The sequence below is a fragment of the Oryza sativa genome, chromosome 5, assembly GCF_034140825.1.
Source record: "Oryza sativa Japonica Group chromosome 5, ASM3414082v1".
Classification (NCBI taxonomy): domain Eukaryota; kingdom Viridiplantae; phylum Streptophyta; class Magnoliopsida; order Poales; family Poaceae; genus Oryza; species Oryza sativa.
Window position 1 is genome coordinate 20377231 of NC_089039.1, and position 15217 is coordinate 20392447.

The 15217-nt window shown below is 44.0% G+C and overlaps 2 protein-coding genes across 5 annotated transcripts; both read right to left on the reverse strand.

The window, feature by feature from the left end:
- Positions 1–2352: 2352 nt before the first annotated feature.
- Positions 2353–7218, reverse strand: LOC4338796 (putative transcriptional regulator tpeD). Of its 4 annotated transcripts, none has more exons than XM_066310786.1 (5): positions 6290–7218; positions 5635–5807; positions 4481–4975; positions 3276–4356; positions 2353–3189 (listed from the first exon to the last, which is right to left on the reverse strand). In XM_066310786.1, exons 3-5 carry the CDS (start codon positions 4953–4955, stop codon positions 2646–2648), a joined length of 2100 nt encoding a protein of 699 aa, XP_066166883.1. In that variant the 5' UTR covers positions 4956–4975; positions 5635–5807; positions 6290–7218; the 3' UTR covers positions 2353–2645. The 4 variants fall into 4 exon arrangements, with proteins under 4 accessions (XP_066166883.1, XP_066166882.1, XP_015639585.1 ...); XM_066310785.1 differs by having other exon boundaries at positions 3276–4359; positions 6290–7051; XM_015784099.3 differs by having other exon boundaries at positions 5635–7218.
- A 1310-nt stretch (positions 7219–8528) lies between these two features.
- Positions 8529–11964, reverse strand: LOC4338797 (probably inactive leucine-rich repeat receptor-like protein kinase At5g48380). Its single transcript, XM_015784870.2, has 3 exons — positions 11849–11964; positions 10039–10931; positions 8529–9910 (listed from the first exon to the last, which is right to left on the reverse strand). The coding sequence occupies exons 2-3, from the start codon at positions 10858–10860 to the stop codon at positions 8909–8911; spliced, it is 1824 nt and encodes a 607-aa protein (XP_015640356.1). The 5' UTR covers positions 10861–10931; positions 11849–11964; the 3' UTR covers positions 8529–8908.
- Between the last annotated feature and the right edge of the window lie 3253 nt (positions 11965–15217).

Sequence of the window (15217 nt, forward strand, 5' to 3'; positions counted from 1 at the left end):
ACTGTACATCGGTCCCACTGTATGCATGCTGACATACGGAGTATGTGTCAACACGTGATGTAGTCAGCCGTCTTCTCGCTTGGCTGTCCGGCTGCTGCACTTGAGATCGATCCAATCCGACCACGGATACAGGCGACATGTAGTAGTATTCTGTTTTGTCAGTAGCACTTTGTGTCTGAGACGGAACAATCAAGCGCTCGGTCTCAAAGCAATCGGACTCGGCTGAAAGTCTCGAAACCCGCGGCGGTGACATCTTGGTCGATCTCGCCGGATCGAATTATCGACGACGATGGTTCAGATCTCGTTGGGGGACGTACTTTGGCTGGGTTGGATCTCCCTGGTTCGAAGTAGTCGAGTAGCTTATTGTTGAAGAATCCATCTTTTTGAACCCATCTCGTCGAAATCCTAAAGCACCAAAATCCCCTACCTGGCGCGCCACTAACAACGTTTGATGTCGCGATTCCGGTATTTGCATGGTATGGAGATCGTCGGTACCATGATATATGCGAGATTGAGGTAAAAGAGATGGAGACAGGGATTTTTATACAGGTTCGGGCCCCTGAATTATCGGGTAATAACCCTACATCCTGTTGGTCGAAGCCGGTCATTGCTCTTATCCATCATAATCACACCAGTACAATATTTGGGTAGCATATCTAACTGTTATCGACATGGCGGTCTGAAGATCTGACTCATAGTCGACATCAGGGTAGTCTTCTTCCTCGAGTTCATGCCCGGCGAGATCAGAGACAACGCGTCCCTACGGCCGGCCTCTGTAGGTTCCGGATAGGGTCGATCCAGGCATATCTCTGATGTCGATACCCGGCGGCTTGTCTTAGCGTATATTGGCTTGTATGTTGATCTTCTGTCTTGATCTATTGTTCCGTAGATTGTGGTGGGTGTTGATTGTCTCTTCTATGGTGGGTGTGTCCCCTTTCCTCCTAGGGAGTCTTGTATTTATACCCATAGGTGTCCCTTGTACAAATAGAACTAGGTAAACCAATATGGATACAATCAGAGTAGTCCTTGTCGTTTCCATATAGAACTCTGGTTGTCTTTCCTTATCCGGAACTCTTCCTATATCCGCAGGTTGTTTCCGTATAGGATATGGTATGTGGTGAGTCGTGCCGAGATTTAGTCAACTACTATTAGGTATGTGGTATCCATAACCCTGACAGCGTGATTAACTTAATTTTTATACGTAATTAGTTTCTACTTCCTCCATTTCATATTATAAGACTTGCTAGCATTGCCCACATATATATATATATTAATGAATCTAGAGATATATGTTTGCCTAGATTCATTATATATAAATGTGGGCAATGCTAGAAAGTCTTATGTCCTGAAATGGAGGTAGTATAAATTAGGCCAATCAAGATAAACTTTTTTTTTCCAAAACATTATTTTCCTTTTCACTACAAATTTGCAAACTTTAAAGTCCAATTTAGAACTTTCAAATTAAATTTAAGATTTGAAAACTTTCAATTTAAGATTTAAAAACTTTTAACTTGAGATTTGAAAATTAAAACTTTTAACTTGAGATTTGAAAATTTTCAACTCAAAATTGAAAACTTTTAAGTCCAGATTTGAAAACCTTTCAAGTTAAGATTTGAAAACCTTTTAAGCTAAGATTTGAAAACTTTCAAGTTAAAGATTTAAAAACTTTCAACTTAAAGATTTGAAAAAACGTGTGTAGAAGATTAACAAAAAATCAAGTAAAAGCGAAAAAGGAAAATTGCGAAAAAGAAAAGCTAGCGCGAGGGGAGGGAGTGCTAGCTGGCGCGCGCGCCAATTAGCCATCCCCAGATACCCCCTCCGTCCCAAAATATAAACATATTTAGCTTTAAATTTAGATAACTATGTGTTCAGATTCATATCCAAATGTTTATATTTTGGGATGGAGGTAGTTGAGATGAGGTAATAGATGGGAAAAATTAAATGAGAGATTGTTGTAATTGGTTAAGATGAGAGGGTAGCTGTAGAAATTGCTACGTTTCGACATACTACCTCCGTTTCACGTTTTAAGTCGCTTTGACATTTTTCCTAATAAAACATTTTCATATTATCAAAATCTAGCAAAATTTATAACACTAAATTAATTTCACTAAAAGTAAAATTCAATATATTTTAATAATATGTTTGTTTTGTGTTGAATCTATCGTTGTATTTTTTCCATAAATTTGATCAAACTTAAAAAAAATTACTAGAAAAAGAATACAAAGCAACCTATAATATGAAACATGGAGTAAATTTTAAATGCTAGAAGAGTGGGTGTTGCTATATTCTAGTAATAGAGATATGCTACTGTACATGCAAATCAACATGGACAAAAAATATCATCCTTGCAAGTTGCAAAAATCTGGCAGATTAGCTGCCAATTAGCCAGGTAAAGAAAGTTCAATTGCCCTCCACCAACATTGATCAACAGCACCATCCAGCTTACACAGCCAAACATCCCATAAGTCTACCTAGCTCTAGTCTTGCATGTTCTTAGCCAAAACATACTCGATTACAGGGGTTATCTGGGAGTTCAAAACGCCAGACAAGTTGAAGCATGGGTAGCTTAGCTAAGCTAAGCTTCTGTCTTGATTTCCATTTGGTTTTCTTCATCACACGATGTTTTCTATCATGGCAAGCTCGAACTACGGTTCATCAAGAGAGAGGTTAGCAGACTCAAGGATGCCAGCACCACCCAATGATTTAAAGTTGTCGTCTCCTACATCCCAGTACCTTGCCTCTCGGTCTGTATGATATTCTTCTGATCTTCTTGATAGAAGCCGCAAATTGTTGTGCACAAAAACCAAATCATCGGCCCATTTAGGACGGAGTTTGTCCCTCACGATGTCGCGAATAGAATCGTAAGTTCTCCAGTTCCTCTGGCAGCAAGAAGATGAAACAGGTTGGCTGAGAAGCTTGAAAGCCAAACTCTGAACTGCCTGTGCTGAAGTTCCATGGGTCGCCCACCACATCTTGGGGTCAAGTTTATCCCTATCAGCTCTTGAATTCAAGCTAAAATGTTTTGTTCCCAGAAGAGCAAACTCTCCATATTCTGACTTGACAGTTCTCAAGTTGTCTGTAGTAAAAAACAATTTCCTCCAGCAATTATTCCTCACTCGAGAAATCTCAGCATCTCTATGTGGGGGTAGACGATTAGCAGCTTGATTAATCCAGCTGTCACTGTAATACCTACAAAAGAGACCACAAAGAGGCATATATATCAAATAATGGCTTCAGGAATACAAATCACTTGGTAACTACAAAGCAAGATTCACCTTGGATTTAGTGAGTGCGCCAAACACTGGAGCGGAGTTTTGCTCCTGCTCCACCAATCTTCTAGAATGCCATGCACAACAGAGTAAAATGCTGACTCCTCTTCAGGCTCTCTTGATTCATGCTTATAAATGGCAGCCTTTACCTTCTCGACCATAGTATTCCACATTTCATTGATAAGATGAAGGCGTGGCTCTTCAGTGTCTGTCACGCGCATCATCGAATATATAGGCTCAGTGAAAGAAAGAATGTAATCAACTTGTTTCCACCACGAGTTATCAGTAAGCTTGTACTTCACAAGCTGTGCTTGCTCCATGTTATCATTACAGTAAACCGGCCACCACTTGTCACTGATGACCAACATTATTAGAGATTGCTTGATCAGCCGAAACCTCTTTAACATAACAAGATCTGAAGCGAATCTTGTGTTCGAAATAGCAAGAATCTTCAACTTACTGAACTCACTCAGTATAGATGATATCATGGTATGATTTATTATGAAATTCTTGATCATAATTGCATCCTCTACAACTTCAGAAATCCAATGGCTATCTTTGAAGGCAACATCTCCAGTATTGTTAGGAGAAAAAACATCCTTCAAGGCAAGACTTAAAGTATGAGCAATACAAGGCATCCATTGGATGTGATCGTATTTTTCTTCAATCAGCAGCCCAGCAGCTCTGCAAACAGGATCATTATCTGTGATCACTTGGACAACATTTTCTGGACCAACCTCTTCAATAACAGCAATGAGCTTCTCTGCAATGTACTCCTTTGTATTCACCTCATCTTCATTGTTAATTGCTTGCAGAAAAATGGGTCCACATTCATTGACAGCCAGAATGTTGACAAGTGAGCGCTGTCGAATATCTGACCAACCATCAGAAACTATCGTCACACCTGCCTTCCTCCACATGCTTTTGATGGGTTTTAGTAAGTCTTCAATGCGAGCCCTTTCTTTTTGCAGAAGAGTTGTCTTCAACCTTTTGCAATCAGGAGGAACATAACCAGGAATAATATTCTTCAAAATAAAAGAAAATGAACTCCGGAAGTATGGGTCCCTTGCAGAGTTGAAGGACAAGCCTGCTAAGATAAAACAAAAAGTGAAGGGCGATGGATACAACATAAACAGAGTACCCTGTTATGTGCAAACTTATGCATGTTCCCAAAAGGAAAATATACAAGTTTTTAAGTTTAAGGTAGTAACCTGAAGAATAGAACATTCTTGCAAACTGAGCATCGAAGTTATCTCGACATTCAGCTCTGCTCTTCTTTCTTTTCGCTTGTACAATAACTTTGCCCATACACGGTGCGTCACCAGAATAGTCACTACTACAAGATTCTGGTTCGTCACCAGAATAGTCACTGCTACAAGATTCTGTTACATTCCTTTTTTTACGCACCTGGATTAGAATTGAATCTTCTGCTGCATCAACTTCACTGGATAGTTTCATTAAGATATTGAAGGTCACTCCTGGGCAAGCTGGAACACCTTGTTTAGAAATTTTAAGCAAATGTGCCTTCACTGTGGAATAGCTTCCACGAAAGACACAACTGCAATAGTCGCATAGGAACCTCATGTTTGTTCCACAGCGAGGAGCGAACCCATCCAATATCTTAACATGCCCCCACAAAGGCAACTCATTCTCTCCAGGAGAAGGAGACTCATCCTCGCCTTCCATCTATCTCTCAAGCTTTCGAACTGAAAATTAATGTGTGCAAGTTTAGTAAAAGCCGGTAGTAAAAAAAATCTACAAAGTTCATCCAAAGGTATCATGATTAGTTCAGAACAAAAGGGGAAAATATCTAGTGCAAACCACATATGTAGTGAAAACTTGAAAACTACCGTTGGATCGAGAAATGAACGTTCGAGATTCGTCCACGTCACCCTGAGTTAAAATTTAACTCGCAGATTCACTCATGAGTTAAAATTTTACTAGGAGTTAAATAAATTTTAACTCATGGTCACGTGGACGAATCTCGGACGTCCATTTCTCGATCCAACGGTAGTTTCCATGTTTCCACTACATATGTGGTTTGCACTACATATTTTCCCGAACAAAAGCGCATAAATCTTACAAGTATATACTACTACCTTTTTTGTTGTTCAGTGTAAATAAAAGCAGGAAAAACAGATAATGAAAGATAAGACCTCATGGTGCAACAGATTTGCCTAAAAAACTAAAAATAATTCCTAAAAACTTCACATCGGATCAACATTTTCATCCCCAAAAAAAAGAAAACTAGGGGACCTGGCTGAATGCTAAACATGCAGGTGAAATGCGAAGTACTTTTCCCCCATCCCCACAAAGAGACTATTATAAATCCCTAATCAAGATGGGGAATTAGGGAGACGCATACCTGGCGGGCGGCGGCGGCGGTGGGTGGCGGCGGACCCAAAACCCTCGTCGCGGGACGCGGGAAAAGCTTGGCTGCTTCCCCTTCTGAGACCCGCGAAAAAACCTCGCTTTGGTTCGCAACACTGTTGGGGGAGGCTCACCGCCGAACCCAACACTCACAGATGCTTTATGTTCCTGCTTTAACCATTTTTTATCAGTTTTAAAAATGTTTTTCCATAACTAGCATTGCAATGCTATATGTATGTGTCTAAATTCATTAACATAAATATAAATATAAGCAATGTTAGAAAGCCTTACAATATGGAACGGATGGGTAATAAAAACTGTGATGGAAATGATCCGAAACAATGCCATTTTTACAGAAGTGATTTGCAGGTCACTTAGGAATTTCCATATTTATAGATTTTAACTATTTAGTGGCAATCATAATATAGGCAAGGAACGGAATTAGAAAAATTAAATTTTATATATAAATAAATTAATTAAAATGGTAAAAAGAAAAAAAAAGATGCCACTTATATGAAAACGATGTTCGTTCGATCTAGAATTTTGTTAACCATTTATTATCCTGCCTTTTAATTTGGAAAACTTCTGCTGCAGGTTATTGTAAAAAAAATTTAAAAGGGGATTGTAAGGCCCTTCACAGTGGGCGTTACTTCGTCTACATGGAGCGTTCCTTCGTCCTCGCTGGCAAAAAAAGTTTGTGTGTCCCATAGCTTCAATAGCTTCTTCGGTTACCAGCGAAGGAACGAGAACCTCGCTTAAAAAGTAGAGCGCGGGGCCCACTGATGAGAGATGCGAGGACGAGAACGCGCGACTCCGAGGCCAGCTCCAATCCACGCCACCGTCGCCGGTGAAGAGGGTGGGGCGAGGACACGCCACCGCCGCCGTCGGTGAGGAGGGCGGGGCGAGGACGCGCCACCGCCGCCACGTCTTCAGATCCGCGGCGCCGCCGCCGTCGTTGAGGACGGCGAGGACGCTCCAAATCTGCGCAGCCGCCGCCGCTTCTTCGCCAGGTCCCGAGGATGTCGCCGCCGCTCGACGTTGGGGTAGGCGGCGCGCCGGGAAGAGGGAGAGTCGGGCTGGCGGGGATGGCGTGCGCCACCGCGGGCAACGACGACGCGGCGTCGGCGGCGACGACGACGGCGCGTCGGTGGCGACGACGACGACCACCACCACCACCACCGCGTGCGCCGCTCCAGATCTGCGGAGGACGACGAGGCAACCGCCGAGGTTGCCGTCGTCGACCGAGCCGCCGCCGCCGCCACGTGTGCCGCCGCGTCGCCGTCCGTCCAGATCTGAGCCGCCGCCTCGAGGACCTCCGCCAGCGAGGCCACCGCGCCGCCTCCGCCATCGAGGACGCCGCCACCGCCGTCGGTGAGGTGGAGAGGGGAGAGGAAAGAGGCGGTCTGGCGAGAATCAGCGTGTGGGGATGAAAAGCCGAGAAAAGCGGCGTGGGGATTAGGATGAGGAGGAAGACGTGGGTACAGCACTGTGGGGTGGGTGACCTAGAGATGAATTTTGGTCCAAAATCCTTGTTGGAATAGGCTGAAGGCACGCCAAGCCAAGCGTGGCTTGCACTGCTAGGGCTTATTGTGAAGGAAAAGTACAGTAATATATAGTCCTTCGGAATGGACAGTGCACTATCGTTCGTTTCAAAGGAATGCACCAGATGAAAATTTTCTATCCCTCCACTTTTATGGGAAAACAAAGAAAAATATAATCCACTCTAACCCAATGTTTTCAATCCATTGTATTGTTTGCTACACAACCATAGTAAAGTTTCCTATGTTTTTCAATTCTTAGGTTTGCACTTGTATTTTTATACTATTTTATGTTTTTCCTATTCGTACGTTTTGAAAAATCCTACAAACCGAACAAGCCCGTAAACTTTATGCTGCTTCTGAAGTCACATGTGAAATTTTTTCAGAGAGCAAAAGTTTTATGTGTCCACTAAATAAATAGCAGCGAAATACTTCTAGCAAGAGCCTCATTACGGTACTCTCTACATGTATTAGAAAATAATCCGAACTATTGATCTCATTTGATCGAAGGGTTCAGATCTATTTATACAACCACCCTAGTTAATAGTAGTAGAAATGTAAAAGGGTGCGAAGGGGTATAATCATCATTTAGCAGTGACTAAACCTTTTTTTCTTTTTTGTTTTTTCATGAAACATGAGCGATGCCAGCGTAATGGGTGATCATAGATCGATTTAGCCAAGAAAAAACATAAATGAAAAAGTATATTAGTTATTAATTTACTCCTAATAATACTAGTGGTATAATAATACCCGTAGAGAGCACCAAAGCAACGCTATCTAGCAATCGGTATGCATACGCCTTGATTTTTCATTAATATTTCTTGCAGGTATTTTTTATCAGTAATCTTGATGATTCCAGATATAACATTCGTTGAAGTCAAAAATTTTGACCGGTGTTCATACGTGTAAGAGGTTTTCTGGACCACCCCCACCAAGAAAAAAAAACGACTTAAAAGAGGAGCATTTTTTCCCATCAATATCAGTATTTCCAGATGCATCAACCAGATAACCACTACAAAAGTCCATGAATTTCCCTGGAACGCACACGGCCCTTTAAGACCAGGCAAGAGTTTTGACCAAATAAAGGTGACATGTTTTTATAAGCTAAAAATAACTCTGCTTAATTTGCAATATTCCTACACCATTCTTTTCTTTAATCTTGATATTTCTGCATATTTCAACAATAGAAGTGGCTAGCATGAAAAGAAGCTTTTATAGACCAAGAAAAAAAATAGTTTCAACCAGCAAAAGCTATACTACATTTACAAAAGACAATGACCCACTACTCTTACACTGCAAGTTGAAATAATGAAATTCCCAAGTTTGCTTGCATACTCAGGTGCACTTTGGCTGGAAGACATCATAAGGTGGCATTCCACACATTTTGACGTTCAGTATTCCTCATCCCGTGGCGTAAGTACAAATGACATCATGAAAAATGACTGAATAAATGCCAATATGGCATATTCCCATCACATGAGGAGCAAACTACTATTAGGAGTAGTTAATACCCCATCCCCATATCGGTTGAGTGAAAGATCATCATTGCTGCTGCTAGCACCTCCCAATGGTAGATAACAACAAGCTACAAAAATTATACAGCGGATGCAGTATACTGATACTACTTAATAGTACATCATGTAAAGCCACCTCACTCATCTAAGCATGGTAATGACGCGCAGAAGAAACAACCTCCACTTGGTTGCCTTCTGTGGAACATTGGGTTTGCAGTTACTGGGCAACAATGAGCTCGTCAAGGGTTTCTCCATCTGTGCTTAGAGGTGGCAGCATCATCAAGTCATCCTCCGCCGAGAAATGGTACTTTTCTCCAATGGCTCTGAGGAGCTGATAGACCTCAAACATTGTCGGTCTCTCCTTTGGAGTGGAAATTGTGCAAGAACATGCGACTTTCAGAAATTGCATTAGCTCGCCGTCACTGCCCTTCCCTATCAATGACTTGTCAACGGCATCTTGGAGGAGGGCATTGTTTGATAGGTAGTTGATCCACTCTACTAGGCTCCCTCTGAAATTCTCCGGTGCAGTTGAAACATGAGTAGGCCTCTCGCCGGTGATAAGCTCAAGAAGAACAACACCGAAGCTGTACACATCACCCTTTGGCGTGGCCACCAGAGTACGTGCATACTCTGGTGCCACATAACCAAGATCTCCAAATTCTCCATTAACAAAGGTGCTAAGGTGGGTGTCTATTGGATTCATAAGCCTAGCAAGTCCAAAATCTGATATCTTTGGTTCGTAGTCCTCATCTAGGAGGATGCACTTGGAGCTTATATTGCGGTGAAGGACTCGAGGATTGCAAGTGTGATGAAGATACGCAAGACCTTTTGCTGCACCAATGCCGATTCTTAACCTCAGAGTCCAATCCATCTTACAGTCTTTGCCTTCTTCTTGATTTAACTGATCATAGAGTGAACCTTTCGGCATGTGCTTGTACACCAACAACCTCTCCCTCTTAGCAATGCAAAATCCTAGGAGAGGAACTAAGTTGCGATGCCTTACTTGGCCAAGTGTCTTCATCTCCGACGTGAATTGAGTTTCAGAATGTTGAGAATCTTGTAGCCTTTTGACAGCAAGAAAAGAACCATCAGGTAGCACTGCCCTGTACATAGTTCCTGTTCTCCCAGTACCTATGATGTTCTCTTTGCAAAATTCATTGGTAGCCTTCATAAGATCGCTTAGTTTCATCTTTGAAACTGGATTCTCGAACATAGAAACCTGAATAATTGAAAAGGCCATGACAGTAAGAAGTTTACGTTAGCTTCTTTTACGAATAATGTTACACAAAATTTCTTTTGTATTATAAAAGAAAAGGGAAATAAATAGTAATAGTAGGGTATTTTCACCTTGATGGTTTTAGTTCCTTTGATACTCTTTGCCCACTTATTTTCTTCCTCGACCTTTGGCTTCTTGGCTGGTAATTTCCGCAGACAAAAGAATACGATTATTACGCCAATTATGATCACAACTACAACACCAACAACAGCTCCAATGATTGCTGCATTGTTCTTGCTCTTTGCTGAAGCTTGGCAGCCATCCAATGGTAGCCCACAAAGGCCTTGATTACCAGCAAAATTTGATGACGGAAATTTATTTAGATTATTTGGAATAGGCCCTGATAGTCGGTTCTCTGCAACATTGAATGATGTTAACCGACCAAGAAGATTGAACTGCAGTGGAATTTGACCAGTGAACTGGTTATGTTGGAGATTGAGTGTGTTTAAATATGTCATATTTGAAATATTTACTGGGATTTGGCCTGAAAACCTATTGTAGGAGAGGTCCAGTGATGTCAAGTATGGTATTTGCTGGGAGATGTCCTGAGGAATGAGTCCTGTAAAGTTGTTACTCGACAGATCTAGCCCAGTCATACTAGTACAGTTCTGAAGGCCTGCAGGAAATGGACCCTGAAGACCAAGGTTGCCGAGACGCAAAGAAAGAACTCGGTTCTCATCTGGATGCCAACATTCCACCCCAGTAAATTTGCAGATGTAACCAGGGGTGCCGTTGTTGACAAAACTCCATGAGGATTTGAGTATACCATTGGGATCGGTCACTGACTGGAATATGGTTTTCAAGCACTGAACATCAAGTTCAGAGCCAAAACAGGTGGCACTCAATATCAAGAGAAGAATAAGCCTCAGAGGAGCATAATAATGATCTGTCATCGAGCACTTGCTGCGGATTAATGCCACCTCTCCTTGACGATGAGAAATGGCACTTCAAAATTAGCAGTCGCCTGCAAGAATCAATAACACCATGTCACGAAATTACAGGTAAACATACGATGCTCTAGCCTGAAAGTTAGTGTGCCACAGTATAATTATCCTAGTACGATGGAAATTGTGACTTAATTTATGATAGTAACAACAACATCAAAGAATCCCAACTGTAAGCAGCCAACATCACTACATCAGTAGAGAACTGATCCCCACCTTAGACAAAGCAAATCACACAAGCGGTAAACTTTCTAATTATTAAGATAGGCAAAAGGAAGAACAAGTAGATGCATGAATGAGAACGAGTAACAAAGAATCGTCTACTGGAAGCAGGTTCTAACACACAAAACCATCGTTCTATGCCTCAATCAATTCTATTTTAGAGCGATCAAAAGGTCTCTAATTTTAATATCTCGGCTTCTCTCGTGTCTCAAAAAGGCGCCCTACTTTTGTTGCGAAAAAAATCTAACGAGGAAAAAAATATCCCCCAAAAGAAGGCACCACCACCATCCAAACAAACAAACACTATCTTTTCTCTTCGATCTCGCACCAAAAGTGGTCAGGCACTCCGGCCGCCCTTCTCCGCCACTCGAAATGATTCGCGTATGATCATCAAAAATCCCCAAGCGGATGAGTCCTGGACGAACCCTTGGTCCTCCTCAAGAAACCCACGCATCGGCAACAACAACAGCAGCAATACGAACAGAATTCCTCTCCCCTAATTCCATCGCCGTACTACCACTCTACCAGCACCCCCGAAATTCACCTCTCCATCCTTGCATAACAATTCCGGGTCCGGGAGATCCTCCTGCGCTCCAAGAACACTAAACCGCAAAACCACTCACGAAGATCATATCCACTGTACACCCCCAAATAAAGCCCCACAAGAACACACCAAGGCACAAGAACAAGAATTAAAAAGCAGAGCTCGTCTCACCTGAAGAAGCAGGAGGAAGGGAGCCCGCACACCCGAAGACGAGGAGCGGAGGAGGCGAATGAACAACGAGATAGTTACGACGATGGTGGGAGAAGGAAGACTTGGACGCGGGGGGCAGAGGAGGGAGGGGAGGGGAGGCAGGCCGTCAAAAGAGAAGGCGAGGACGACGACGACGAGGAGTAGTACTACTACTACTAATCCCTACTAGGCGTAGGCGAGAGATTTTCTTTTTTTTTTTTGGTTCAAGGGGTGGTGGGGCCCTGGGGGAGAGGGACGTTTGGCAGTGTAGGGCGGGGCCCCTCTCGCTTTCGATGGAGGGACGCGGCATTCCACGGACTTTCAGTGAAGACGACTTCCTGGTCTACTCTCCCAGTCAACCCGCCCGCCCTCATCTCTGATCTCTCTCTCAGACACACACGCGACACAACTACACAAGCACTGTTGTGCAGGCTGCAGCCTGTTGCTGTGGAGTGTGTGGACAGATGGAACTGGGGAAGACCGAGTTGGGACTTGGAACACGAGTGCTTTTTCTAAAAAAAAAAAAATCCACCATACCCGTTCTAAAATATTACTCCCTCCATCTCGTTAAAAATAACATAAAATTGAATGGGTTACATGTTGGTTTAAATTTATAGTATTATGATATGTCAATACCCGGTATTATGTTGATTTTTTATGAGACGAAGGGAATAATATGAAATATTTCTTGTAACCACAAGTTTGATACGAAGTTATATATTCTCTCCATCCAAAAAATACGGGAGAGTCGAATCTGTCCAGATTCGTAGTACTAGGATATGTCAGATCCGCCCAATATCTCTTATATTTTAGAACAAATAGAGTACTGTCGAAGAATGAACTCCTCCATCAGGGAACCGTGAGGCCCCCCTTTGTGAGTTCGGCCGGGGGCAGCGGGTGAGATTCGAGGGCTTGGTGAGCGAAGCTGTGTGATCTTGAGGGGGTTCAATCCTCCAAAGACGATGAGATAAAAGGGGTTTATACAGGTTCGGGCCGCTGAGAAGCGTAATACCCTACTCCTGTGTTTGGGATTATGGTTGAGTGTTACAAGGGTTCCTAAACTACGGAGAGCACTCTCGCTCTTCTTCTCCTAGAGTTCAGGTTTACTGAGCGTCGTCCCTTTTCTCGGTAGGCAAGGTCCTCCTTTTATAGTTCAAGGGGATACCAAATAGGCCCAACAACCTAACTTCCTCGAGAAATATTACCATCTTTGCATTAAATGCCTGTCTTGTTCCTTAACTTGGAAGTTGTATACACGTCGCCTTGGTCGTGGGGCCTACCACACCATGCCGCCTGACACGGGGAGCGCCCATGTCATTCACCATTTAATGGGTGAAAACTTCTGGGCTCCTATTACACCGGGAAAAGGGAGCCTAGCTTTAACCAGAGCGGGAGGACCGACTCCAGCTGGGATAAGATGATGAGAACCTCTCACCATCATTATTTGATGGGATATGTCAGGCTGCATGCCGCCTAACACACGAGCAGCGCACAGGCACACTAGTCAGTCCCATCAGTCATTCGACCGGTCACAGACCGGTTGAGTACACTGCAAGCCGCATTGGCGCGACTGCTCGGGTCACCATAAATACGGGTAGGTGGGCACCTGTACGTGGTGACCTAAAGAGGGGGTCGGGGGAGCCTGACCCCTAGTCACGGGAGGGGGCCGCCGCTGCCCGACCTCGGGCCCGATCCCTCCTCGAGGGAGGGCCACGTGGCGCCTGGGGCAGCCTTCTCCCTCTAGTCTTGGCCAGGGAGTGGCCGCCGCCCCACCTCGGGCCTGACTCCCCTCAGGGGAGGGCCACGTGGCATCGGGGGGCAGTCTCCTTCATCCAGTCTCTAGGAAGGAGTGGCCGCCACCCTACCTCGGGCCTAACTCCCCCCTCGGGGGAGGGCCACGTGGCATCGGGGGACAACCTCCTCCGACTAGTCTTTGGGAAGGAGTGGCCGCCACCCCACCTCGGGCCTGACTCCCCTCCGGGGAGGGTCACATGGCATCGGGGGGTAGCCTCCTCCGACTAGTCTTTGGGAAGGAGTGGCCGCCACCCTACCTCGGGCCCGACTCCCCTTGGGGGAGGGCCACGTGGCATTGGGGGGGCAGCCTCCTCCCTCTAAACATGATACCCCCGGGCCCATATCACCGACAAGTACTAAATATCAATTTTATAGGACGAAAATATCAAGAGTTAGGGCATTTCCTTAAAAAAAAAAGAGTTAGGGCATGCAGAAGTTGTTTGATTGTCTATCAAACGTTGCCACGCCAAAGCTTTGATATATCATAATTTATTAGTCTAGACTTTAGTTGGTTAGCACAGTTATGATACAACACACTTTAATATCTATTGGATTTGTATGTCATAGACTTAGGGCCTGTTTGGTTGCTGCCCTGGGAAGAAATTGCCTGACCCGATACTAGCCTGAGTATAACGCGAGGTTCTTTGGTTGTCTCCCTGGGACTCAAGATTCCACGCCTGGCTTGATGTCCTCCCGCACGTCGTTAGCCTGAGCCAAATAGGTCGCCTGAGCTCCAGGCGAATCCACTTACCACCGTAATCTTCTTCTTCTATCTGGAGAGAACGATAGGATTTCAACAGCCACACGCGTGCCCCCGCCGCCGCCGCCGCCGCCATCGTCACGCGGAGCTGCTGCAGTTGTTGTCTCCATCGCCGTCATGTGAATCAGCCACCTCCATCCTTGCTGGATTCACCGAGGAAGAGGCTGACTCGCCGGATCCCTCTGCATCCTGCTGCTTCGCTCTGTTGTATCCGCCGTTCGCGTGAAGCACGGGAAGGAAGCAGGCACTGCAGCCATTCCAGATCTGATACCGTGCAAGACACTGAAGGCTTTCATGGTTTGTTTGATTGAATCAATTGCCAACCAGCTGAAAGAAATTGTTGCAGGTTTTGCTAGATGCGTGGATTTAGGGATTTTTTTTTTCTTGTGTTTTACCGTTCTGTTTTCCCTTCATGATGTATACAAGTGATTTGTTTATCAAAAGCTGGGTACTACATTGATTTATTTGGAGGAACGATGCAATTTTGCCTCTTTTATCCCTTCTTTTTCCCTCCTTCTAATTATAATTAGTACCTGACTTAGCGGTTCTCATCCAGATCCTAATCATGTTTCTTCCTCTCAGGCAAAGGTACACAACCAAACAAGTAAAATGTCACAACCCAAACAAGTAAAATGTCAGGCTGCCTGACCAGGCCATCTTCATCAGCTTCTTCTATGCCTGCCAGGCATGCAATTTTCTCAGGCATGGTACTCAGGGTATCAACCAAACAGGCCCTTAGCTTCTAGTCAAAATGTTGTTACATTTATGATGAACGGTTTGTTGGTCACATTTTGTAG